The 25,192-nt window shown below is 41.7% G+C and overlaps 1 protein-coding gene across 39 annotated transcripts in view; it reads left to right on the top strand.

Annotated features, from left to right (window-relative positions):
- RBFOX1 (RNA binding fox-1 homolog 1) overlaps positions 1-25,192 on the top strand; it is a 2,063,692-nt gene that overhangs the window by 1,928,978 nt on the left and 109,522 nt on the right. For 32 of the 39 annotated variants that reach the window (XM_060648402.3, XM_060648390.3, XM_060648391.3 and 29 more), the window contains 4 exons: positions 996-1,139; positions 7,986-8,039; positions 15,633-15,725; positions 17,526-17,586. In XM_060648402.3, the coding sequence (XP_060504385.1) occupies positions 996-1,139; positions 7,986-8,039; positions 15,633-15,725; positions 17,526-17,586 (352 nt within the window). The remainder of the gene's footprint in view (positions 1-995; positions 1,140-7,985; positions 8,040-15,632; positions 15,726-17,525; positions 17,587-25,192) is intronic. The other 7 variants (XM_060648405.3, XM_060648403.3, XM_060648424.3 and 4 more) reach the window with 1 other exon arrangement.

The raw sequence follows: 25,192 nt of genomic DNA, 5'->3' as shown, positions 1-25,192 counted from the left end.
AAGCATCTCTAGAACCAAGAGGACCCGTACCCGTCATGACTATCAGGATACCAAATGTTACCGTGACTTTTCTCCTGGTTCCTGCCCATATCCAGGTGCCGATGTAATATCATGTTGTCCAGACTCATTTTGGCAAGAACGGGAAGCAGAGTAACGAGTTATGCTATTAATGTAACCTTATCTACACCAACATGGTCCACAGAATGTCTTGCTGTGCTGGAGATGCTTTAAACCTGCACCGTCTGACATGGAAACCACTAGCCCCAGGTGGCTATCGAGTACTTGAAATGTGGCTAGTGTCAAGGAAAAGCTGCATTTTACATTTTATTTAATCTTAATTCATTCAGATTTAACTAGCCACACGGGGTCAGCTGTAACGGACACGATAGAACTGCACAATCAAAAAACGAGAAGTTCAAGCCTTAATAATAAATTAAGTCAATCAGATGCTTACTTAGACTGCAGAGCACCAAACAACCTTTTCAAATGTTTTATTACATTTGCTAATATTTTATCTTCACACTCTCAACAATTAGGTAGGCGATGTTTTAAGATTTTGGACACCTTTGATTAAGGGATACACCCTCTCCTAGCTTCAGTGATGAGGTTTTCTCTGCCTAATTATTAAAACTCCCCCAATACCTCCACACCAACCACCCATCCCCTTGCTTTATTTTTCTTCCTGGCGCTCTCTTTCTACCAGCTGCATATTTCGTTGTTAATGAGCTCATTGCCTTTCCTGCCCCCCACCCCCACCATAAGAATTGCGCTCCACGAGGGCAGGGAGTTTTGTCCGCTTTTCTTGCTACTGAATCCCAGATCCACGTTATGCTCTCAGGGGGTATTCAGAAATGTTGAATGAATGAATGACCCAGCACTTCTTTCCTTGTCCTTGTTCCTCTGTTCCAGCATTTTCCGACCATTTAGGGGAAGCAAAAGCAGTTTGGAAACAGCACGTAGGTCCACTCAGAGCCTCTTTACTCTTGTCCTTTTAGCAGACAGATGACGCAGCACCGACGGATGGCCAGCCCCAGACACAACCTTCTGAAAACTCAGAAAACAAGTCCCAGCCCAAACGGCTGCATGTCTCCAACATCCCCTTCCGGTTCCGAGATCCGGACCTCCGACAAATGTTTGGCGTAAGTAGTGCGTTTCTCCTCTGCAGTGCCTGCTCTGGGGTCCCCAGAGCCCTCTCTTCATGTAAGTTCTGAAGGTGAGATGTGGACATAGGGGAAAAGAAAGGCATTTTGGATCCTAGTCTGTAGCTGTATTTTGGCCAGAATCTCTTCACGATTTCAGTATCCATTTTGTATGTGTTCACCGTGTTCCCACTTGGCCAAATGCTGCTCTTCTAATTAGGAACGGGAAAGTCAGAAGGAAAATGAGCTCCCAGATAAAATAGCATTGAAAGAATCTCACTGATGGTCCCAAATCAAGTGGCCCGGGACCCTACATCACGGCTGAAATAAACATTTTGTGTCTTTTTGGTTCTTCTATTGTAGTTGCCAAGTTATCACGACATTTTCCTGCATATACCTCACTCTTTCCCAGGCACTGTGCATTTGGATTTCAGATGCAGCTTTAGAGAATAATTAGTTCTGCCTAAAACTTCATTAAAAAGCAAAACCAAAAAAAAAAAAAAAAAAAAGCTAAAGACATCTAAATCTGACTTGCATCCTGCCATATACATTCTCCTGGAGTTGGTGGTGAGGATTCATAGGTTTTTACTGCGACGTTAGCCCCACAGAGGTGCCTTTCCAAGGCACCATGATGGAAATGCAGAGGAGGGCAGAAGCCACGACCAACCTAGAGAAAATAAATGATAGGGTTGCTTCCTTGTAGGACGCCATGACTCTGATTCTTTTCCTGGACGAAATGGTGCAGTGTTCACCTTGAGAAGGAATGAGTTAGCCGTGTCTTTGGGCTCAGTTCCACCAAAGGATAAAATTCTGACATGGCTTAGATATCCTTCGTTTGTTGTTGTCGTTGTTGTTGTTATTGTTTTTGCAAACGTACTCAGCCTGTTTGTTCATGACATCCATCCCAGTATTGATGGGAGGTATCTGTGGATTCCATGAACAGAACCACACCCTTAGCATTTGACTTAGAGGAAAGGTTGGCTGCTTGGAGTTTCTTCTTCTAAGAGTCCGTGGATGGATGCAAACGTTACAGAAGGAATAAGAAGAAGCCAAACTTTAATGCCTAACCCCAGGCAGAGTAGACCTCACCTCCCCCCCTCACGTAAAGGGGAGCGCTGGCTCATCACTCTGCGACTGTGGGGTTAGCTTGCTTGCACCTTTTATTTCTTTAACATGCGTGATGTTTATCAAGTATGCATCTGACACAAAGACAGAGCAAGCGTCCTCATATTCAGATACCCAGACTTGATTCCTGACATTTCAGAGGAAAAGGTCAGCTTCTGCACTTTTATCTTCCTCGTTTGGTAATAACCTTGAGTTGAGCCCTCTAACTCTTGCCGAGTAGAGATACCCTCGGGCACTCTCAGGTCAAAGATGACTTTGAAAAGTGCAGAGCATTCAAAGTGAAAGTGGAGGTTAAGTGTGTGTAAAGCAGTGAGACCAGGTTTGAATGATGGCAGCCAGAGGAATTAGATTCCTTTTGCCACGTCAGGTTAGAAAGTCTTGCTCTGTGGTCCATCTTCCCTCGTCAGGTGTCAGTGGGATGCTGGCTTTGAATCTGGCCCTCTTAATGACCATCCTGGTGGTCTTTCAGAGTGTCACTCACTGCAGCGGCCCCCCTGCGGGTGCACTTCCCTCCCTGGTCTTCTCTGTTATCTTAAAAGTCACCACACAGCCAAGTCAGAGACGTATTGGAAAAATCCACAGCTGGAACTCCCGAAGAAGGCATCCTGCTTGCACGGATATCTGAGCCTCTGTGTCTTCACGGGGCCAGGGCAAGCGGTGCAGGGCTGAGTCCTGCCAAAGACCGAACACACTGCGGGTTGTCAAACTAGGATCACAATCTACTGGTTTCAGAGCCAGTGTTTGTAAAAATGAAACATTTTAAGCAACTGACAAGACGTCGTTGACTTGACAAGATGATAGATACGCTTAGTATCAATTAAGAAAATGCAGCATGCCTTCAGTAATATTGAAATTAATATTGCTCATCACAAACAGCATCTGTGCTCATTTGAAAAGTACGCAAGATTTTTTTTTTTTAGGAGTTTCAGCTATAAAAATGTTCAGGCACATACGGATTCCTGGATTCTTTGTAATAATGCTGAGGCCTCTTTGGTTTACAACCTCTGTTCTGAAGAATGGAACTTCAAAGCTAAAAATCTGTTGTTCCCAGCCAAGCATTGGTGGTGGCAAGCCCATTCTGGTTATACGACAAGCTTGGTGGCTTGAGTCACACTGAAAGGCATCTGTACACATTCTGATTGGCTCCCCACATTCCACTTGAGAGAATTAAGTGTGGTTTCTTTGCGGCCATAGTTACTGTAAGATACCACATTTTGATTCCCCTCAGGTCTTTTCCAAGTCAGCTGGACATGAGATCTCTTTTTGCCTTTTATTGCTCTATTCTCCCTTTGTCCCTTCACTTTAACAGGAGCTAGAATGGCGGTGATTGCAGAGAAAAACCCTCTCCAAGATTTTTGGGCTTTTCTCCTTTGTCTCTTTTGTTAAATGCGGCCATGGGGATTTGAAACTGAAACCAAAACAAGACAAAAGAGGAAGTTCTCTTCTCAAACTGCCTAAAACCTGGCCGTGTTCATAAACAACTTTTGCGACCATTAGTAATTCAGCCGTGAAGTTTGCAACTTCTGCAGGCCTGATGGTCGCTGCAAGAGCCTCACATTTTGTTTTTAATTTGTGGCTTCAGGGCCTGTTCATTACGATTCTGGTTACCTTTTTCCCACCATGTACTCGGTACTTGATATTCTTTATTTCCTCCTCCTTTGGATGAATTTATTCTAGTGTTTGGCATTAAATCTTCTAAGTTCAGGCTTGCTTGCTTGCCTTCATTCTTTCTTTCTTTCTTTCTTTCTTTCTTTCTTTCTTTCCTGCTTTTCTTTTTTCTTTACTTTTCCTTTCCTTTCCTTTCCTTTCCTTTCCTTTCTTTTCTTTCTTTCATAGAACAGTCTTTGGTCAAGAAGTTATGGCCACAGTGGAGCCAGAGTCTTTTTAAAACACCAGTTGGGGCCGAAAGGAACAGATCAGGGGCATTGGTTCTGGGTGTTTCACTGTAAGAAATATTGCTTCTGGCCTGGCTACTTCAGTCTTGAGCTCTGTCCTTATTTCAGGAAGCACTCGTGAGAGTGCCTTTTTTTTATGTTTGAAATCTTGATGATCCCATGAAAGAAATGTGTGAATTTCCTCCAAATTGATTGTAATGGCTTGCTCTTGAGCAGAATGATTCTTTACCTTACCTTTAGAAGTGTACATGTACCTAGGTGAGTGAGAGAGGTGGTTATGATATACCCAGACCACTGACAGGACACATTGTATCACAGGACTGTTTTCAGAAATAACTACTCATGGAGTATATGATTCAAATGTGCACAATACCCTTGTTTACAGCACAGCGTTGCTTCTGTTATCAAAATACAAACCCTCTAGGCATGATGCATGATCTAGTGAAATCACTCATAATTGTCACCCAGAAACAGACCACATGACTTTCAGAACATGCAAAAGAAGCTTTCATGATCACTTCTTTGTAATAAAACAGAGATGCCTGCCCCTTTAGTGTTACTGGCAAAGTTCCACGCACCGTGCTGTTAGAAGCAATGAAGCCTTTATTTTTTTATTTTTTTATTTTTTTTGGACCTGGCCTGGTGCCTCCTAACTTCTGCATTCCAGACATGAAGCCAACCCAAAGAAAACTGAGACGGTGCCTTTTCTTAGCCTCCATGTACACTCTTTGAACTAACCTTTACTTTCATGTTTTATGCTGTAACCGTTGAACATCGTTCACAGTTTTTCAGGGAAGTATTATTTGATCTGAGACTATCTGAAAATGCCTGGTACGTACCTGCTCCAGTGCATGCCTGTAAGCTTTTGGATTTTGTTCTTGATACAGCTATTGAGACCCCTTGCGTGGATTTGGAGTTGTCGTGGAACGCGGCGAACCATGGGTGTTGAGCAGACAAATGCGAGTTAATGTCTGCGAGCGAGCCGTGTCTGTTTAAACTGAACGTGTGCCAGCTGTGTTTACATCATTAGTACCAAACTTCCCAATTAAACTGTTGATACTATAAATACAGTATGCAACTGTCTTCGAAATGGGGCTTACACCAGTATTCTTCTTGCCCGTTTGCTTCGCTTGCTTCGCTGGCTCTGAGAATCACCCACCCAGTAGCAACTGCCAAAGAGGCAAACATTTGAGACCATTTCAGGGCATATGGTGTCATTGTTTCATTTAGGGAATGACACATGCTAGGATTACTTCTTGATTGGTTGGTTCTGTTTCAACCAGATCTTCTTTTAAAGGGAGTGTTTTCATGTTGACTGCTTAGAGAATGTTCCGTAGATGACATTTGCTTCATGGTTTTGGAAGGAATCCTTTTCAAGCTTCCCTGCTCATAAATATGTGTGCTTTCATGCTCTTAGGCCTGAAATAAATATGATAGCATCTGTGTGGACTGAATATTCTGAGGAGGTTATATCAAAATCACTGCTTCTGAGGAGTTCACAAACGGGAGGAGTTTTTACTATGAAACTCAGCTCCCCTTTCAACGGCAAATCCTGCATTTCCCAAACCTGAAAGTTTTCTTCTTCTATTTTTAACAACTTTCTCTGCCCAAATCTAGGGCACAGAAAATGCTCCATAGAAGAACATTCTCTTGACCAAAAGGAAATTAGAGTGCCCATCAATTGCAGGGTGAGTTACCTATGAGTTTCTTGGTATTTCCATCTCTCCTGCTGGCACTGTAGTCCTCCCCTGTCCTCTCCCAGCCCAACTGCTTCTTTGTTTCTTCCTAGCCTTCTACTTCTCCCGGAGGAAGAGAAACATGTCCACTCTACAAGACGAATTCAACGGGCAGTCCCCTGACCGCCTCTGTATCCTGGGGGATGGGCACATTTCCATGACATAGCTTTGGATTCCCTTTTTCTCATCAAACTACTTTTGTTTCAAGGTTTTGAGCTCTTTCTCTTCAACTGGAGTGTGCATAGTTTTTTTTTTTCTGCCTTTCCAGGGGAGGTAGATTTATTTGTATGTTCCAGAGGATAGCCTCTGTATGTTTCAAATAATTTTGTTCTCAAATCTTAGTTGCACCCTCTTCACACTTATTCTCAGGGCCCCCTGGTATCCTGTGTATAGTGGCCAGGGGAGCTGTCTTCTCTTCTCTGTCTTCTTATCTTTGGTTCTTTTTCTTTCTCTCCCAGCCACTCTGTCCTCTGCAACATGGAGGCTGCTTAATGCTTTCTACCCTGGGGAAAAAGACAGAATGCAGAATCTCTTAGGGCAACAAAGGACGCAGTAAAAATCCAGGCTGCAAAAGCAAATGGAATAATACAAAAGCTCAAAATAAAAGAAAAAAAGATGGACATATTACTTCGTGTGGTTCCATTTATTTTTTTAATCACTAAAAGGAGCACTCGCCCTAATTCTGCATCAGGGTAAATTTCCCATCATACTTTTCCTGGGCCATGCCGCATACTTTCACAACAACCCCCTCCCACCTGCACACTCAAAAAAGTTAAATAAATAAATACCCACTGTACTTCATGCAAGCTAAGAAAAAGGAAGAGACTCCAATGTCAAGGGGAAAAGATTTTGGACTATCAGATGCTTCTGATTCCAAGTCCATGTTCCCTTTTTGTAAAAGTATGAATCACAAATTGTTTGACGTGCACGTCTCCCTAGAACTATGAGATTTAGCAAATAAAGACAAACATAAGATAACAATAGTTGAATTTGAATTGTAGATAACATATTTTATTAAGTATAGGTATGTCTTAAATATTGCAGGGAGGGGCGCCTGGGTGGCGCAGTCCGTTAAGCGTCCGACTTCAGCCAGGTCACGATCTCGCGGTCCGTGAGTTCGAGCCCCGCGTCGGGCTCTGGGCTGATGGCTCGGAGCCTGGAGCCTGTTTCCGATTCTGTGTCTCCCTCTCTCTCTGCCCCTCCCCCGTTCATGCTCTGTCTCTCTGTCCCAAAAATAAATATAAAAAAATAAATAAATAAATAAATAAATAAATAAATAAATAAATATTGCAGGGATTGTAATTATCCTGAAAAATTTGAAATTTAAATTTAACTACGCATCCGTGAGTTATTTGGCTGCCCTATTTGTAATCCGAAACCATGTTTCCGGCCTAAATATGTCAAGTTGCTTTCACCCCTTATAGAGTCTATTCGTGCTAATTGTCTAAAATCTATTTGTTTGTTTAACAAAATGGGGAATCATTTTGAGAGAAGTACATTTCAGCCCGAGGGCTAATCACAGCTACGCTGGTGTCTTGATTATGATGGATATCCTCCTGGAGGATCTTGCTTTTATCTCTTTGGACTTGACTTCTGTTCCATGGCCTCACTGTTCCTCTAGCTTATGCTGGGGCCAAGGGCCATAATCCTCATCATCAGATTCTACCTGGACATTTTATTATGAAAACCACACCTCTTCCAGGAGGTTTCTCCCAGTAGCTAGTGGAGTAGAGTAGCATAGGAGGATCAGTTTACACACCAACCAGTTTTCATCTTCGCTGCTCAGTGCCTGGGAAAGTTATTGCACACACATAAAAAAAGGAAAATGGAACCAGCCACTTGACTATACATTTTGCCCCAGGCCAGTGCTATACCTTCTCACATGGTGGGGTATCCAGCAAGATGGAAATCTGTGTGTGGTTCCACTGTCTCTTGGTTCAAGCACTTCTCTAAGGATAAAACAACTTAAAATGCCTATCCTTGATAATAAAAGAGGAAAAAAACCCTCTGACTTGGGGTACAATTACCAATGTGCATAATATGATTTATTCCATTTCTCTTGCTTATAAAACATTTCTATTTCTTTGCAGCAATTTGGTAAAATCTTAGATGTTGAAATTATTTTTAATGAGCGAGGCTCAAAGGTAAGCAATTTAATTTACTTCAGGACTGTTTAGCTTATTTTTAAACGTTTGCTATGCATAATGGAAAACAACTGCACTGTTTTAATTAGCACATTGTGAAAATACACTTTAGTGGGAATTCCTTTAGAGACCTCCTCCAGTTTCCAAAATGGTGGGAAATACATTGGGTTTAGTGTAAATGTATAAGGGGGGGATAATTTAAAATTGCTGTTTTATACCTATCTATTTATCTATTTATATATATATTTATATATATATCAAGTTTCCAGAGGAAAATTACCCATGCTTAAAAAATAATGTTGTTGCTACATTTTTGTTTTTCAGTGATAATTATGTTCTTTATATTAAAAAGTGAGTTGATAGTCTCATGCGCAGGTAAATATGTGATTATTCTGTATTAATAAAGTGCAGTTATTTTCCTGGGTTGTAGGGGAGAAAATTTCACATACACCAACCTTTTGAATGTAATTGTTTTCCTTAATATATTCACCACTCCACATTTTGCAATTTGCCATTGCTTTGAATTTTTTCCCCTATAGGAGACCAATTTTAAAGTAGATTTTCCTAGAGGTAAGAGTGTTAGTAAAAGTCGAGGGTTATATGGAAAGGCCCCTTCAACATGGAAATACATTAGGTTGGGGGGGAAAGGCCCATGTCTTTCAATGTATCCCCTGTATCATTCAGTGGTCATCAAAATTCAATCCCCACAGGAGCAGCAGGACTTAGGAACTTACTTAGAAATGCAAATTCTCAGGGTCCAACCCAGCCCTAATCAGATACTCAAAATTGGGGCCCAGCAATCTGTGTTTTACGAGACCTTCCAGGCCTGTTGTTAAAGTTCTAAATCCCTGGTGCCAGTCCCCAAGCTGTCCAGAATTCTAAGCTCCCTTCTTACATCTTCAGACTGTGAAACTAGATATTGGGACAAATCGCTTGCCAGATACAGAGATACTGTATGCCCTATAACTTTCCTTATACAGGCAACTTGGGACAAGTCAGTATCCAGGAGGGTTAAGAGAAGAACTGTTTTTTTCCAAGGGGGACAGTGCCAACTCTCTTGGGCATAGCATACCTCCTTCCATGAAGCAAGCATTTGAATATATTGTTCCCTGGGCAGTCTGCACACTTACCCTCCTGAATGGGATGCTGCAGATTGCCGTGAGGGAAGAAAATCCAGTGTTCTCCTCTCCATAGCCAAAATGATGTTGCAATATGCCAGATGAGGAAAAAAAAAAAAAAAAAGAATCAATTCATTATACTCTCTGGTTCTGCTTGTTCAGGGACCTTCTTCCTCCATAATTTTGGATTTTTTTTTTTTTTTTTTTTTTTTTTGTCATTCTTATATCAGTGGTAGGACCTCTAGTCTGGGAGAAACGTGAGTTAACTTTCTGCTTCTTGTATGAAAATTATTACGGGGGCTGTTTCTATACCTGCAATGCAAAGTGCATTAAGAAAAAATGTGCCCTCGGGGCGCCTGAGTGGCTCAGTCAGTTGAGTGTCTGACTTCAGCCCAGGTCGTGATCTTGCGGTCAGTGGGTTTGAGCCCCGTATCATGCTCCGTGCTGACAGCTCAGAGCCTGGAGCCTGCTTCGGATTCTGTCTCCCTCTCTCTTTGCCTCTCTGCCCGCTCACATTCTGTTCTGTCTCTCAAAAATTAATAAACATTAAAAAAGAATTGAAGAAAAAATGTGCCCAGGGGCACCCGGCTGGCTCAGTCCATCGAGCCAGTGACTGTTGATCTCAGGGTTGTGAGTTTGAGCCCCACATTGGGTGTAGAGATTACTCAAAAATAAAATCTTCAAAAAAAGAAAAGAAAAGGGGCACCTGGGTGGCTCTGTCGGTTAGACGTCCGACTTCGGCTCAGATTATGATCTCCAGTCTGGGAATTCGAGCCCGCATCAGGCTCTGTGCTGACAGCTCAGAGCCCGGAGCCTGCTTCCGATTCTGTGTCTCCCTCTCTCTCTGCCCCCCACTCACACTCTGTCTCTCAAAAATGAGTAAATGTTAAAAAAAAATTTTAAAAATAAAAAGAAAAGCAAAAAATGTACACAGCCTAATCTCTTTCACTCAGTTCCTGGCAAAATCCTAGAAGATGACCCGGAATGTTGGCCAACTTCCTTCTAATCCTGAGTCTGTAATGCTACTGCTTTTAAAGACTGCCTTTTTTAAAATTTATATTTAATTTATATTTTGTTTTGTAACGTTTGCCCGTTGGAAAAAGCTATTTAATTCCTTTCGAGAGCTGTTTTGGGACATTAGAAGAATATCGTTTGCTATTTTGAAAGTACAGTGGAGGTACTATTTTTAATACTTCCCCCGTCATTGCCGTGATTAGCCTGTCTCTGGGGCTTTAGCAATGAAGACCAGTTAAGTTTGCTGCATCCAGAGACTGACTGTGAACCTGCTTTTTCCTTTTGATTAGGAGACATCAAAAATAGCCTCTCTGGCTGGGTATGCTTCCTCGGAAACAACCCGTCTTGCAGGTGCTGACTGGAGTGTCATCCAGACAGTCCTTTGGGGCACCTGCTAAATAGGGACAGCAGCTCACACGAGGACATTTTTCATACTTGGCATCATCCTTTACAAGAAAGGGCCCTATTTAAAGGAACATTGCCATTTAAATAGTTGAGGAACCTGAACCATTGTGAGGACCTCATTTTCATCATTTGGTGCAGGAGAAGCAGCCAGGGGAAGTGGGTGGCCCTTAAGAGCTAGGAGCTCACCTTCTGGCCATTCTCTTTGGAGACGGTCCCCGAGGCAGGTCCTGCAGTGCCCAGTGAGTACGGCTGTATGTTGGGGATATTTGGGGGTGGGGGGTGTGCATGTTCATATACCTTATACAAACACAGACAGTGCCTATGTTATCCTGAGAATGTAGAGCATAAATGTATACACAGGTAGCAAGTATACGGGGAAACCACATTTTAAAAAGACGTGCCAGACTTTGAAAATAAGAGTATGATAGCATTTAGGGGTCAGAGATCTTAAATTTTTTTTTCCTTTAAAAGATTTAAAAACATTTTGTTTACCTCTAAAGTATTGTGTTTGGGGGATACAGCCAGATAGAGCTACTTCCTTTTTTTAATGTTTATTTATTTATTTTGAGAGAGAGAGAGGGCAGGGGAGGGGAAGAGAGAGGAGGAGAGAGAGAATCCTAAGCAGGCTGTGCACTGTCGGCATGGAGCTTGACGTGGGACTCGAACCCATGAACTGTGAGATCAGGACCTGAGCCAGAACCAAGAGTTGGATGCTTAACGGACTCAGTCCCCCAGGCGCCCCTAGCGCGTAATACATGTAGGAAGTATACGGTCTGATCTTTGATTCCGTAGCTACCTGTGAGGACTGGTTCCCTTCCAGGTACAAGAAGACAGGTGAATTCATGGTAAGGGAAACAGAAGTGCTTCCTGTCCTCATAGATTTTCCTGAGTAGTTGGCGGGGGTGGGGGGGGCAGGGAGGGCACCCAAATGCAATATTGCAGGCTGTGCTGTATGGCACGTAAGAGGCTACTGAGAAGCCAAGCAGGCAGACCTGTGTTTGTGAGGGGTGGTAAGGCTTCTGGGAAGAAGGGACATTTAAGCTGCGAGTGAACTTTCTCATGAGTAGGAGTTTCCCAGGGAAGGGAAGGAGGTAGGTCAGGTGGTCTTCCTGGGAGAAGGAGCTCTGTGTGCAAAGGTGAGTGGGAAGAAGTGAGCTGTAAAACTCTTAGTCCCCCAGAAAAATGAATCTTTAGAGTGGTATCAGCAGCCCCCTCTTCTAGACAGGTCTTTGCACCAGCAAATAGAGGAATTGGGTTTTCACGTAAGATGAAAACAATAGCACACTCTTCAGTCCTGGGTGCTTCAGAGCCTTGATTTAACGTACAAAATGTTATTTTTGCATTGATACAAAAAGGAAGGTATCCCCCAAACAACAACAACGACGACGACAAAAAGAAGGTATCACCTACCCATATACCTCAAAACCAAAATGGAAAAATAATTGAGATATGGGAAGGTCAGAATTCATGAGTCACAAAAGACTTTTTTTTATGTCTATTTATTTTTTTTGAGAGAGAGAGAGAGAGAGAGCAAGCAGGGGAGGGATTAGAGAGAGAGGGAAACAGAATCCCAAGCAGACCCCGTGACGTCAGCACAGAGCCTGATGTGGGGCTTGAACTCAAGAACTGTGATATCGTGACCTGAGTGGAAATCAAGAGTCTGATGCTTAACCGACTGGCATGCCCAGGTGCCCCAGATTCACCAAAGTCTTTAAAATAAGCAAGTCACACTGGCCTTGCAGCCCATCTTGGGAGCCCCGTTATCGTGCACACGTTACCAGGTCTCTTAGTCAGCTTTGTGCCTTCTCTCCACTCCAGCCCTCTCCTGAGGTGGCCCTGGGACCAGAGCCTCTCCTGCAGCAAAGACCATGTCCCTCCGCTCTGAGGGCCCCATGCGCTTGAGATCTGCACCCCCTTCCCATGCTCTCAGGCCAAGTCCAGAACATGCTTCTTCCATTTCCCCTCTTTAAGTCTGAGATAAAAATATCCAGAATGTTTTTAAGAACTCCACATTGCCGCTTCCTTGAGATAAAAACCTGACCCTGATGTAGGTGAAAAGAAGTAACCTCAGCACTGGTCTTGGACTTACCCAGCACCTGCACTTGGCCGAGAGGGTACCTAAAAACTGCCAAGTCACTGGCATCTCCCCCCAGATGAGAATTCTGGCAATCTTCTGGCCCAGGGAGGCCATATCACTTCTTGCCTGTGGGGAGGTGTGAGTGTCCAATGGAAAAGGTAGGACAGTCCCTTTGGTATTTGGGGACTGTCTCTGGAATAAGCACTTCTGAACCTGACTTTGTAGAATCTTAACTAGTCATCTCAACAGCAGGAAAGAGGTATTGAGGACCTCAAGTTAAAGAAAAAGACAGAGAGAGAGAGAGAGACGTTTAGCAGAAAGTGAGAGTAAGAATAAGACTCCATATATTTAGTATCTTATTTTAAGACAAAGGGAGAACTTAGGAAGGTAGGGAGCCACTTGCTTGGTAGTTTACGAACTTTCCATGGGATTCTAAACCTATTTCTATCTCCACCTTCGTGTGTCCCTGATGCACGTAGTGCTGATTTTAAGCCAGTACCGTCTGCCTTGGAGCCAGACAAGAATCACGATGACGTGATTCTTTGGGATGACGTTTGGCAGGTGGGTCGAATGTTCCGTTTCCCCGGGCGCTCTGATGCTAATGACTGGTACCCGCGGATAGCAATGAGGCCACAGAACCCTCCATTGATAAGACTTGGACTGTGCATTTTCTTTGCTTGCTAGGGAGAGAATTGCCCCTGCTATAGCCAGTGTCCTCGCTGCCCTTATCTGTTAGATGTATGACGTTCTGTGCATGCTAGGTGGTTAGGTTTTGAGGGGAGGAAGTGGACATTGCCATAAGATAATGGCTGTACCCCTGCACTTCGGATCCGAATAACCAAGTCAGATAGATATCCACCTCCAAAAGTCACGCCTCTCCATCGGCTGCTCCCTGGAAGTAGGCCACGTAGTATTCCACCTCATACAGTGAACCGAAACTGTGTTTGGATGGTGCCTGGTGATAGCAGAGGCCATGGAAATGGAGTTGCTGGACCACACAGTAGCTTTTTCAACAAACAGATTTCTGGGCTCCACTCTGGAGTTCTGATCAGGTAGCTCTGAGCCCTGTCAGGAATCTACTTAATACACTGTATTCCCCAGTTTCTTTCATTGTGCAACCAAGTTTGGGACCCACTGGCCAAGAGTCAGAGCCATTAATAGAGCGAACCCCCCAAATTGTGTCTTTAGTCCATTGAAGGGTTATCATTTCAAAACTAATCAGTTTGCCAGTATATTTGGATACCTAATGTGGGCATACCACCTAATGTGGGTATGAGACCAAGCAGGCCCTTCTGTTATGGAGCATAAAGTCTCATATTGATCAAATAATCCAGACTTGTCCTACTCACAGATCCTCACTGTGGGAAATATTATGAAAGATTCTTCAGTCTAGTCCTCCAAAGTAAAGCTGCTTCTATTTTTTTCCATTGAGTTCTGTCACATAATCACTTAATTTAGCTTGAGACCATCCACACCTGGTATCTTCTACCCATGAGCCCATATTGATGTTGGAAAGTTCTCACTCAGGCAGACCATGGGGCAACACCTCTCTTAACACCCTGAGGTTTGGCAGTCACTTTAGCAACCTAGTGAGGGGTTGGGCGTTAGCACCAGCTGCTTAAGGATCACTTATTATTTATAATTACTGTCTATTTCATTAATGAGACTGGACATCAACTGCCCCAGTTAAGCTGAAAACCAGCTGTCCCTCTACTGACGTTTACGCAGTTCCAAATAGGAATCCCAACATACTGCATTGTCTCACCCAGTTTACACTGTGAGAACCAGAGCAAGTTGGGCAAATTTACATTGGAATGGTTTCAAAAGGTTGGTGTATATTTCTGAACAAGATGTACAAATATTTTTAGGGGTTTTAAAAATAATGTGTCATATTTTCTGTACTCTTCTTAGGAACAGTGTCAGTGAAGAAAAAAAGGTGGCTTTTGACAATGTGACTTTTAGTGGGGTTGTTTCTCGAGGCTGAAATATTAAAACAAAGTATGCCAGTGGCGAAGTAAAGGGTCTAGTCTAATTTGTTACCTATCAGTAAGAGAGGAAGTGTCCAGAGTGTTACCGTGAATAACATTCTATGAAGAAAAGCTTCTTTATTTTCTACCTGTTGATTTGAGAAATGAATATCAAGATAATGTGTTAGAACGTTACAGTATATGTATACACATTTCCCTTTTCGGTTAATGAAGTAGCCTGGAAAGTTAACAGATACAGAAGGACAAATGTTTTTGAGGCGGGGTGGGGGTAATTCATACAAAAAAAGTTACTTGAACTGTTTGCATTGTTATTAATCCATTGATATTTATTTCAATTCATTTCATGTGATTATTTTGTTTATTAGATCAAAGAGTTTGAGATTTATTATAAAAAAAGGTCTTTCCTTTTTTTTAGGCTTCTAATTTTTATTTTTGAGAAGTAAAGGCTGTAAACTTGACAAATTTGAATAACCCTAAAACTGCATGAACGAGAGATGTTCTTAAAACCACACGGCATGACTCTGTAGGCAATGTTAGAAGATTTTGGCATTCATTGTTGAATTTCGTGCACACGTTTTATTTTATTTTATTCTTAATTTGCATGTCCAGAAAGCGGTTCCTTTTTTCCTCCCCCCCCCCCCCCCCCCCGTTATTTCATTTTCTTCTCTGTGAAGACACTGTAAATTGATTTGGATCTCATTTCCTTTCTGTTAGAGTTATTTTCTTCTGTAGTGTCATGTAGAGAGGTATCTTTGGTATCCTTCTTTGAATTCTTCAGGGGGTTACAGATCACGGGTGACAAAAAAAATCTCGTTCACATGTGTCGCTTACTTATTGCACACCTTCGTATCCTTATAATTTCTCTAATTTGCATGTTACAGAACTGAAGCCAGGACAAGCAATAGAACTTAAAGCGAGAGAACGTTCCGCAGTGGTCGTTGACTGGAATAATAATCTGCATGTTGTTTTCCCTTTTCCCTCCTGCATGCAGGGATTTGGTTTCGTAACTTTCGAAAATAGTGCCGATGCGGACAGGGCGAGGGAGAAATTACACGGCACCGTGGTAGAGGGCCGTAAAATCGAGGTGCATGTCCAAAATATTTTCCTTTTCATCTTTTTCATAAATGTCTGCTTCGCGCTCATTCGTCGTGCCAGATGCATCACCGTGTGTTGTATGTGACCCTGTTCCCTTCTCACTGTTTATATATATATATATATTTATATATAAAAAGGAAAACTGGCCTTACTTTTTTTTTTTAAATTTTACTTTATCCTGTCATTCTTATTACTGATGAAAAGGTGAATGGCAATAAGGGAGACAAAGGAAAGGTTAATCGGAACTTTTTTTTTTTTTAATTTTCTGTGTTTTATCATTAATGGGTGCAATAGATTCCCAGCCAGGGGAGACAGAGTGCAAAACCAGACAAAATACAGAGCAGTTTCTTTTTTTTTTTTCTTTTTTTCCTTTTTTTTTTTCTTTTCTTTTCTCTTTCCACTGCAGGGTTGACGAGGGATCCACAGTGGTGTCCAAATTGAGCCAAATGGTGAAAGCAGTAGCATTTGAATGTACAATTGTTTTTTGTTTTCTTTTGTTTTTTTTTAAATGAGAGGTCTTTGTCACTGAGCCTTTCATTTTTTTTTTTTTTTTAACAAGCCAGTTGGAATCTTTGTATCATTTTGATAATAGAGTGATTAACCAACAGGATTTCCTGTTCAATATCTGGCCCCTTTTCACTGAAAAAAAAAAAAAAAGAATAAATATTAAAAAATGCTAAAATTTCGATACTCAGAATCTACTCTTTCTACCACTGGATCTCCCTCAACCTGGCCACAGGGTTATATTTGTTAAAACTTAAAAAAAAAAAAAAACCAGTTAAAAATGCTTTAGTCTTTGGAGTAAGATGTTGCATATTTTGCCTTTCATTTTCCCCCCCCTCGACGATAACGCTTAGGCCCCTCACCAAACTCTCAGTAACCATGGTAACTGTATACAAACCCATGCTGGCGATGGTGGTGAATGGTAAGTGGTGAAGTCCATCTGCCGCTTGACGTATTTAGTGCTGATTATCTATATACATATATATACCACGTGGATTTTTTTGACTTGTCGTATTAAGTTTTCTTGATGCTCTATTTTTTTGGGTACCGGTACGCCTGTAATTGAGTGTACGTTCTAAGCGAGCCTGGGAGGCACTGATTGGATTGGGATATGACAGTGCACATCTTACTCAGATTGTTAACTCCATATTGTGTTAAACGATGCACCCTCTTTTATCCTTTTGTTAGCTGTGACTTTCAAGCTTGAATGATCTTGTTAATTCTTGCTATGTCAAAGGCTCTTGTTCCTAGTGTTGAATGCTAGATGTTGCTTCCCCGATGGTTCTTCCTTCCTAAAGTGTTGCACACGGCTAAATCTTGTTTGTCCCTTTTTTTCTTTTCTTTTTTTTTTTTTGTTTTTTGTTTTTTGACATTTATGTTCCCTTGTACCTTGTCTCTTCCCCCTTCTACTCCACTGCATGTTCCTTCATATGAATTTTATTTTGTGTTTAAAAATATTTATTGTTTCTGTGTTACCATGGAGTACATGCATGCTTTTCAATCTTCAATTATGCAGTTCCTTTTAATTTGCTTTTACTGTCTCCTTATTAAACTTTTAAATGATATGACATTGCTTTATTGAAATGATTTGTAAGTTAAAATGGTTATGAAGTAAATGTAATTATAAAAATGTATGATTTTGTTATGCATCTACTGCCTTTTATAAATTAAAATGCATTTTAGTTTTTTTTTTTTAAATAAGTAATCACAGTCATAATGCATGCAACTAATTGAACTGTGGGCCAGTCCTAGCATTTGTGCTCATTTGAGTTTTCTATGTACGTAGGTAAATAATGCCACAGCACGTGTAATGACAAATAAAAAGACTGTCAACCCTTATACAAATGGTAAGTAGAGATTAGCCTTCAACAAGCAATCATCTCTACCTCTGAATCTATTCAATGATGTAACCGGGGGATATGTTTCAACAAGCCACAGTAGCCTCACTGTGGCTCCCGTGCCCTAACTGCTGACCTGCTACAGTGAACCACCTGCATTGATCAGATACTTTTCAGGGACAACACATATCCGGGTGAGCACTGAGGCAGGGACAGAGTTGTCCGATCGCCACGTAGTCCCCGTGAAGCTATTGTGACACCGTCTGTCAGTGAGACTTCAATAATCATTCTTTAAACAAGATCATTTCAGGGCAGAGGCAAGTTTCGTTTTCGGGTAGAGCGTACATGCCCTTCCTCCAGTCCCTCTAGAATAACTCCCATTTGGGGTGAGATACAGTAATTATTCAGGGTTACCTGGGTCACTTAATTTGCTGTTATTATAGTAAGTTGAGGGAGAATGGAGGTTTGGTTTGTTTCCTCCCCCGCCCCCCCCCCCCCCAACCTCCTTGTTGATCCTTAGTCATTTCTGGAAGAGGGACAGCAGAATTTGGTTCTGGCATTGAGTCTGCTCTGGAGATATTAGGATTTTAAATGGCTTGGAGGGTGCTTCCTGCTGAGCTCCATAGCATGAGTGCGGTTTTTCTGTTTCTCTGGGTTGCCCAGTGCTGTTTGGGGACAGATATAGATGTTGCTGTATACTGCAGACCCCTTCAGGACAACGTATCTCTACTCGCACTAACCAAGAAGCTGTCTCAGAATTCCTCATAATAAGATCTCGCATCTGTACAAGAATTGAAAAGTTCCACCATTTTGATTCTGTAATCCTTCTCAGAATACATCTCTCTTAAGATATATATGGGGGACAGGGGAAGCTGCCGGTATGCTAATCACATGCTTAATTGTGCCAAAAAGCTAGGTATGAATGTAATACAGTAGGTTTAATTATAACCACTCAGTGGAACATTATACCCACTAAAATGAGCAAGATAAGGAAGATACAGGGCTTCCTGATGAATGAAATTTTTTCTTAATGAAAAGGTATAGCATGATTTCAACTACACTATGGAAGGCATTACGTCAAAATGCTCACGGTTGAGTTGAATTATAAGACTGGAAGATATTTTTCCTTTGTTTTGTAGGTTTTTAAAAAATAATATAGTTTTATTACTGTGATAAAGGAATGATATTTTCCATTTTTAACTTCTTAATTACATGTGCAACATGGAAATGCAGACTCATTTTTTAAAAAAAAAGAAAAAATGAGAAAGAAACATTAAAGGAAAAGGTAAATATATTTTGAATAATGCCACTACCAGCTTGGTATTCTAGTTCCCCCTCGGAGAACACCACCATTAGATTATTGTGTGTACTTTAACTTTGCTTTTTTATGCATGTATATGTATTTATAGTATTCACAGTATTGTGTATGTGCTTTTCATATAAATTATGTCATGGTGTGCACATCATTTTTAATTGGCTTTTATAAATCAATATGGAGTTCGTTTGATGTTAATACACAGACCAAACCCATTCTTTTTAGTGGTTACATAAGATTCCATGAAATGGATATATGGGTTTAGTCTTACCTTCCATACTGATTGACATTTAATTATTTAAAAAAAATTTTTTTACATTTATTTAATTTTGAGAGACAGAGAGAGACAGAGCACAAGTGGGAAGAGGAGAGAGAGAATGAGACAGAATCTAAAGCAGGCTCTAGGCTATGAGCTGTCAGCACAAAGCCTGACACGGGGCTTGAACTAATAAACTGCGAGATCATGACCTGAGCTGAAGTCAGACACTTAACCGACTGAGCCACCCAGACGCCCCATTTTTTTGTTTCTGTTGTTAAAAACGGTAGTATTAGCATTTGTTAGTTTCGGTTTTGGTTTTCTTTGTCTTGTGCCAATGGCTACCAATTTGGCTAAGTCAGTCCATTCCTATTTTTAAAGGGGGCCCATTACACAGAGAAACACTGTCAGTTTAACAGGGTTCTAACTTGAAAGACCAGAGGATTTATCTATTCTGCTGACCCGGTTTCTAGCTGCAACAACATCCGAGACATGGCCTGAAAGGGAATAGAAAATTTCCACAACAGACTCTGCGAGATCGTGACCTGAGCCGAAGTCGGACGCTCAACCGACTGAGCCACCCAGGCTCCCTAGACTCTGAATGCCCAGTGCTGAAATGAAGCAAACTTCTGATTTGTATGTCATGAAGCCTTTTTACTTGGGTAAAAAGAAAAAACTCTGCAACTTGCCAGAGTTAATATGAGATGACATTGACCCGACTATTGGCCATTTCCTTAAATTATGAAGTAGCAACTGTGTGCGTATGTGTGTGTGCATGCACACGTGCTTAGACGACCACTGTCACGCATGTGCAGAGGTGGTCAGGTGTACTGTTCACGTGAGAAAATGAAGCAAGGGAAGCCAAATGTTATTCTGTAAGCCATATGGATGCATATTTATTTTAAAGAATTATTGATCTGTGTCCCACCTGGGGGTTGAAAACTGGCCCCGTGGAATGTGGGGACACAATTCAAAACTCAGTCATTAAGGGACACCTGGGTGGCTCAGTCGGTTAAACGTCCGATTTTGGCTCAGGTCATGAACTCGTGGTTCGTGAGTTTGAGCCCCGCGTTGGGCTCTGTGCTGACAGCTCAGGTCCTGGAGCCCGCTTCAGATTCTGTGTCTTCCCCTCTCTCTGCCCCTCCCATGCTCATGCTCTGTCTCTCTCTGTCTTTCAATAATAAATAAACGTTTAAAGAAAAAAAAAACCCTCAGTCATTAATAGCCAACATCTTTGGAACACTGACTGTATGACATTCTGTTAAGCATTTTAAATGCACTGGGCCCACGTGAAATCCTCTAAAGAGGACATACTTATCCCTATTTTAAAGAAGAGATGAAGTCGTTAGTGAAGTCTTTCTCTTTTATTATGAACAAAATCTTGTTACATTGCTTTCCCTCCATCATTTACAGAACTGCCCACAAATGGTAACTCACCACAGTAACAAAAAGATTGTTAAGTGTTCAGCCCCAAATCCCTGCCAGATGTTGGCATAAACATCCCACATCCCATTCCAGGTAGCCATGCATTCTTAGCTTCCAGCAGTAAGTCATGTGGGTTTTCTCATACATGTTTCTGAAAGGGGTCATTTGGAGGCTTGTCCCATCACATGGGCTGAGTGCAGGATGCAAGGGGTGGATGGACCATGACAAGCAGAATTTACTTAAGAAACAAATACAAACCCTAATTACATAAAGCAGCTGGTTTCTGTAGAGGACACCATGGTGACTTTCGGTATTCAAAGAAAAGCAGTTCTCAAAGTCTGTCCAGTCCACAAGTCATTAGTATCATCACTACAGATAAACTGCCCCATAAATTGCAACATGATTTAACCGAAAAGATATGGGGCCCTCTCAGATCCTCAGCAAGAGTGACTATGTTAAGAGGGAATATTATCACCACAAAAAAGGAAGGAAGGGAGGAAGGGAGGAAAGAAGGAAGGAAAAGAAAGAAAGAAAGAAAGAAAGAAAGAAAGAAGAAAGAAAAAGAGAGAGATGATGAATATGTAAATTAGCTTGATTGTGTGCATATTTTACAACGTATATGTAATATCAAATCAACAAGTCGTACACCTTAAATATTTACAACTTTTACTTGTCACTTATACCCCAGTAGAGCTAGAGGCAGGGAAGAGAAGATAAGTCAGGACCCACGAAGTCATGCTGAAATGAGAAAAATAAGTGACCAGTGAGATTCATATATTAGCCGTCTGATTTATCGTCACAAACCACCAACTTTCACTTTGGCAAATATACCTTCCTAGGATCACCACATTGTGAGGTCACCTTTACATGGTGAAGTATCACTGTCGATGCTACCATCACATTCATGCATTCCTTCAGTTATGTGTCCAACAAGAGCTTAGGCAGCTGCAAAGTTTCCAGTGCGAGTCACAGCAGACCCTAAATGCAAGTAGGTGCCTGGCTACGAGGCTCTGCTACACAGATAACAATCCCACCATCATGGTATTCCATTTCCTAGGACATTTGCACTGAGATGTAGGAGAAGACTGTAGGATGACATACAGGGATCTGCAAACACTATCCAAGAGCTTCTCAAAGAGGGAACAGGGTTGCTTCTGTATTGTCGACTCCCCCTAAGGACAGCAGCCCTCACACAGGAGCTGGGGTCCACTGTGTTCACTGCAGACCAAATGGTTGCAATGCAGAACAAGTTGAGAACCACATTCTCAGGGATTCTCTGGATGTTGGACAAGCCTGGGTGTTGGATGTGGCTCTTTTTTTTTTTTTTTCCTCAGATAGCTTAGGGAGGATGAAATTGGACCAAAAAATCCAAGACTATAGAGAAAGTAGACTTTGTATCAGCTCTGCCTTTGACTGGCTACTGAACTGCAGGCGAGTCATTTAAACTCTGCACACACCAGTGTTCTCAAGTAGGAACTGAGTTATAATGGGACCCACTTTCTAGGGTATTTGTGCTTATTACGGAGATAAGTACTCGACACAGTCCCAGGGGTACAAAATGCCCTAAAAATTTAATTACACAATAATCTCAATAATAAGTAGTCATCTTTTTTTTCCTGTAGATAGTAAGCTGAATTTCCTGATAGACATATTAATTTAAGGATCAAATATTCAGATGCCATCAGAGGCTAGCAGGTAAAATAGACGAGCAGGGAAGGTCTGAAAGACTCACATTCTTTTTTGCACTTTCATTTTCATACTGGGCAAAGCAAGATAGTTTTCTACCAGAAGAAAAAAACAGGACAGGATAACAATAAAAGATTGTTAATATTTGGCCTCAAAGCCAGGCATATAATAGGGAGCAGGTATGTTTGTGGCTAACTGGGGGCCACGTGGAGTGTCCCTGGTCACTTCTAGCAAATTTGTCCGTGTGGGATTCTGAATCAAAAAAAATGGTTATTTCTACTAAACTTTCAAGAAAACCAGAAATTCTGTATCTTAGTGAAATCTAAACGTTGGCAATGGATATATGTTGAAAAAAAAACCACCACCACCACAGCGGGTGAACCAAACACAATGTGCAAGTAACTGTTCATTTTGGGTATCACCTCATGCACCCTTTCAACTACCAAGTCCCTGGCATCCTCAGTTGATATCTTTAGAAAGCATTGGAACAGTTCTGGAAACCCCAGTGGTGTATTTAAGGGTGCTTTCTTGAATATGTTTCTTCGATATCCAGCCCCACAAAGCCCTAAAGAAGACACATGCAGATTTTTTTTTTTTTTTTGCGCATTCAGACTTGCCTTTTAACACCTAATGCAGCCATAGTTAACAGTGTTTTTCTACAGCTGGCTGGCAGATGACCTTTGAGAAGCTAAATTTGAGGAGGGGGCTAGCTGATTTGGATGCAGCCCCTTGAGGCCCAGCCACAGAGGGGTCTGTATACACAGCTCCTGTGTCTGGTCTCTGCTCCATCGCCTTCTTGCATGGGGGGTCCTGCGAGGCTGGGAGCAGTGGGCTTTGTCAGCTGTTCTCTTTTGTTATAAGCCTCATTGTTCAGTTTAATGTCCTTGATCAAAATCTCTAAATTTGCAAGGCCTGAGGATGTACAGACTGCCTGAGAACTTAAAACCAGGATCATTTTGTCCATCTTCCTGACAGTGCAGGCTCCAGTCTCCAGCAGGGTTATCCCAAGGGTCTCTTCCAGGTACTGGAAGGAGTCACAGGGACTAGGAGGCTATTTGCATGCAATTTGCATACATTTACATAAGCCGGCATGAGCTTTGTAAGTCTGAGCAAGGGTGATTCTCAAGGTCTGTATTCTTATTTCCTCTGCCTTGAAGACAGTCACCCCTAACAGGGTCCTTCTTTATTAGATGTACATCAGGAAGCAGGTCATTGGAGGTTAGAAGGAGATAGAATCCTAGCCAAAAGGGAATGAGTCTATTAGAAAAAGCTCTCTATTCCTTCTGTTCCTTTAGAGCAAAACTTAAGTAAATATTTATGGAACACCAACCATTTGCAAAACGCAATTTTAGGTGCTGGGCATTCACACTGGACAGCAGTCCTGTTCATTTACCATTAATTTTAATGAAAGAGAATGGTTATAAAAACAACTGAGAACAAGCAAAGAAAGAAAATTAAAGATGAACCCAGGTAATGGGTGCAGAAAACAAAACTGGAAATTGAATCGGTATATAGCTGAAGGGGGAGGAGGTGGCCTTGAGTAGTCTGCCCCGGGAAGACACTAGAGACCCACATAACATCAGGTCAACTTTATCAGGAGTTGTGGAGAGTTCTCCAAGCACAGGGAGCAGTAGATATAATCTAGAATGATCTACATTGATATAGAATGATCTTGGGTGGTTTTATAAAGATTTAAAAGTGCAGTGTCCCTTTGGTTTGGAGAGAAGGGAGCCGTGCTATGAGATGGTGGCAGTGGAGAGGAATGGACGTTAAGTACATGGAAACATCTTTTCAAAGTCTAACCAATAGGATCTTCTGGTGGATTGTAGGTGGGATATGAGAGTAAGGGGAGAATCAAGAAATTATTTTTCAAGAATTTTGTTTTGAGGAACCAAGCAGATGGAAGTGTCATTTGCTGACGTGGGGAGACTTGATGAGGAGCAGGCCGCAAGGGTGTAGGGAGGTGAGAAGTCGGGTTATCATGCCTGTGGTGTGGATCAAAAAGGCCTTTGTTTTCCCTACAGTGGAAGCAGAGCCACGTTGTTTAGGAAGAAGGGCCAGTGACAGGGAGCAGGACAAAACCTGCACTAGTGCTCCCATGACACTTCATTTTGCGGCTCACAGATTCCAAGCTGCTTTCTTGTGAAGGGGACCCTATCATTTACCTCCCTCAATAAATACTTGCAGACAGGAGATGGCATGTGTCTCCTGATGAGGCAGAATGCCTTTATATATTAAATGAAATTTTTCCATGAATAGACTTGGTAAACTGGTAGGTAGTTGGTAAATAGATAGACAGTGGCATTAAGTAGCCTGCTTTGGGAAGACAATGGAGGCCTAAATAAGATCAGGTAAACTTTGTCAAGAGCTGATCAATGATGGATAGATAGATAGATAGATAGATAGATAGATAGAAACAGATGAGAGAGAAGGAGGATAGGGATAAATGATAATAGATGGATAGATGAATGGATAGATAGGTAGATCAATGGATGTACAGATAGGTAGGTCGGTATGTAGATACATAGATAGATAGATAGATAGATAGATAGATAGATAGATAGATGAGAGAGAAGAAAGATAAAAAATGATGATGGATGGATGGATCGATCAGTGGATATATAGACAGGTAGGTAAGTAGGTAGGTAGATAGATACATAGAAGGTTTCAAGGAAATGAGGAAAATAAAGGCAGATGAGAGAAACGTGATTTAAGATAGTCTTAGATACCTCTGAGGAATCTGTTTCTGTGAGAAAATGAAAGGCCATTGGCATAACTTAGAGTCTTGGAGAGTTCCATCAAAATTAATCAGTGAGTCAACATTCAGTGAATGGTGTGTCACAGGCATGTGTGCAAAGGGGAGTATTTAAGGGACCTCATAAGGACATATACAAGAAACAAAATCTTACTTCACTAGTAACAAAAAGACCCTG

The sequence above is a fragment of the Panthera onca genome, chromosome E3, assembly GCF_046562875.1.
Source record: "Panthera onca isolate mPanOnc1 chromosome E3, mPanOnc1 haplotype 2, whole genome shotgun sequence".
NCBI lineage: Eukaryota > Metazoa > Chordata > Mammalia > Carnivora > Felidae > Panthera > Panthera onca.
This window is presented reverse-complemented; position numbering and strand designations above follow the sequence as displayed.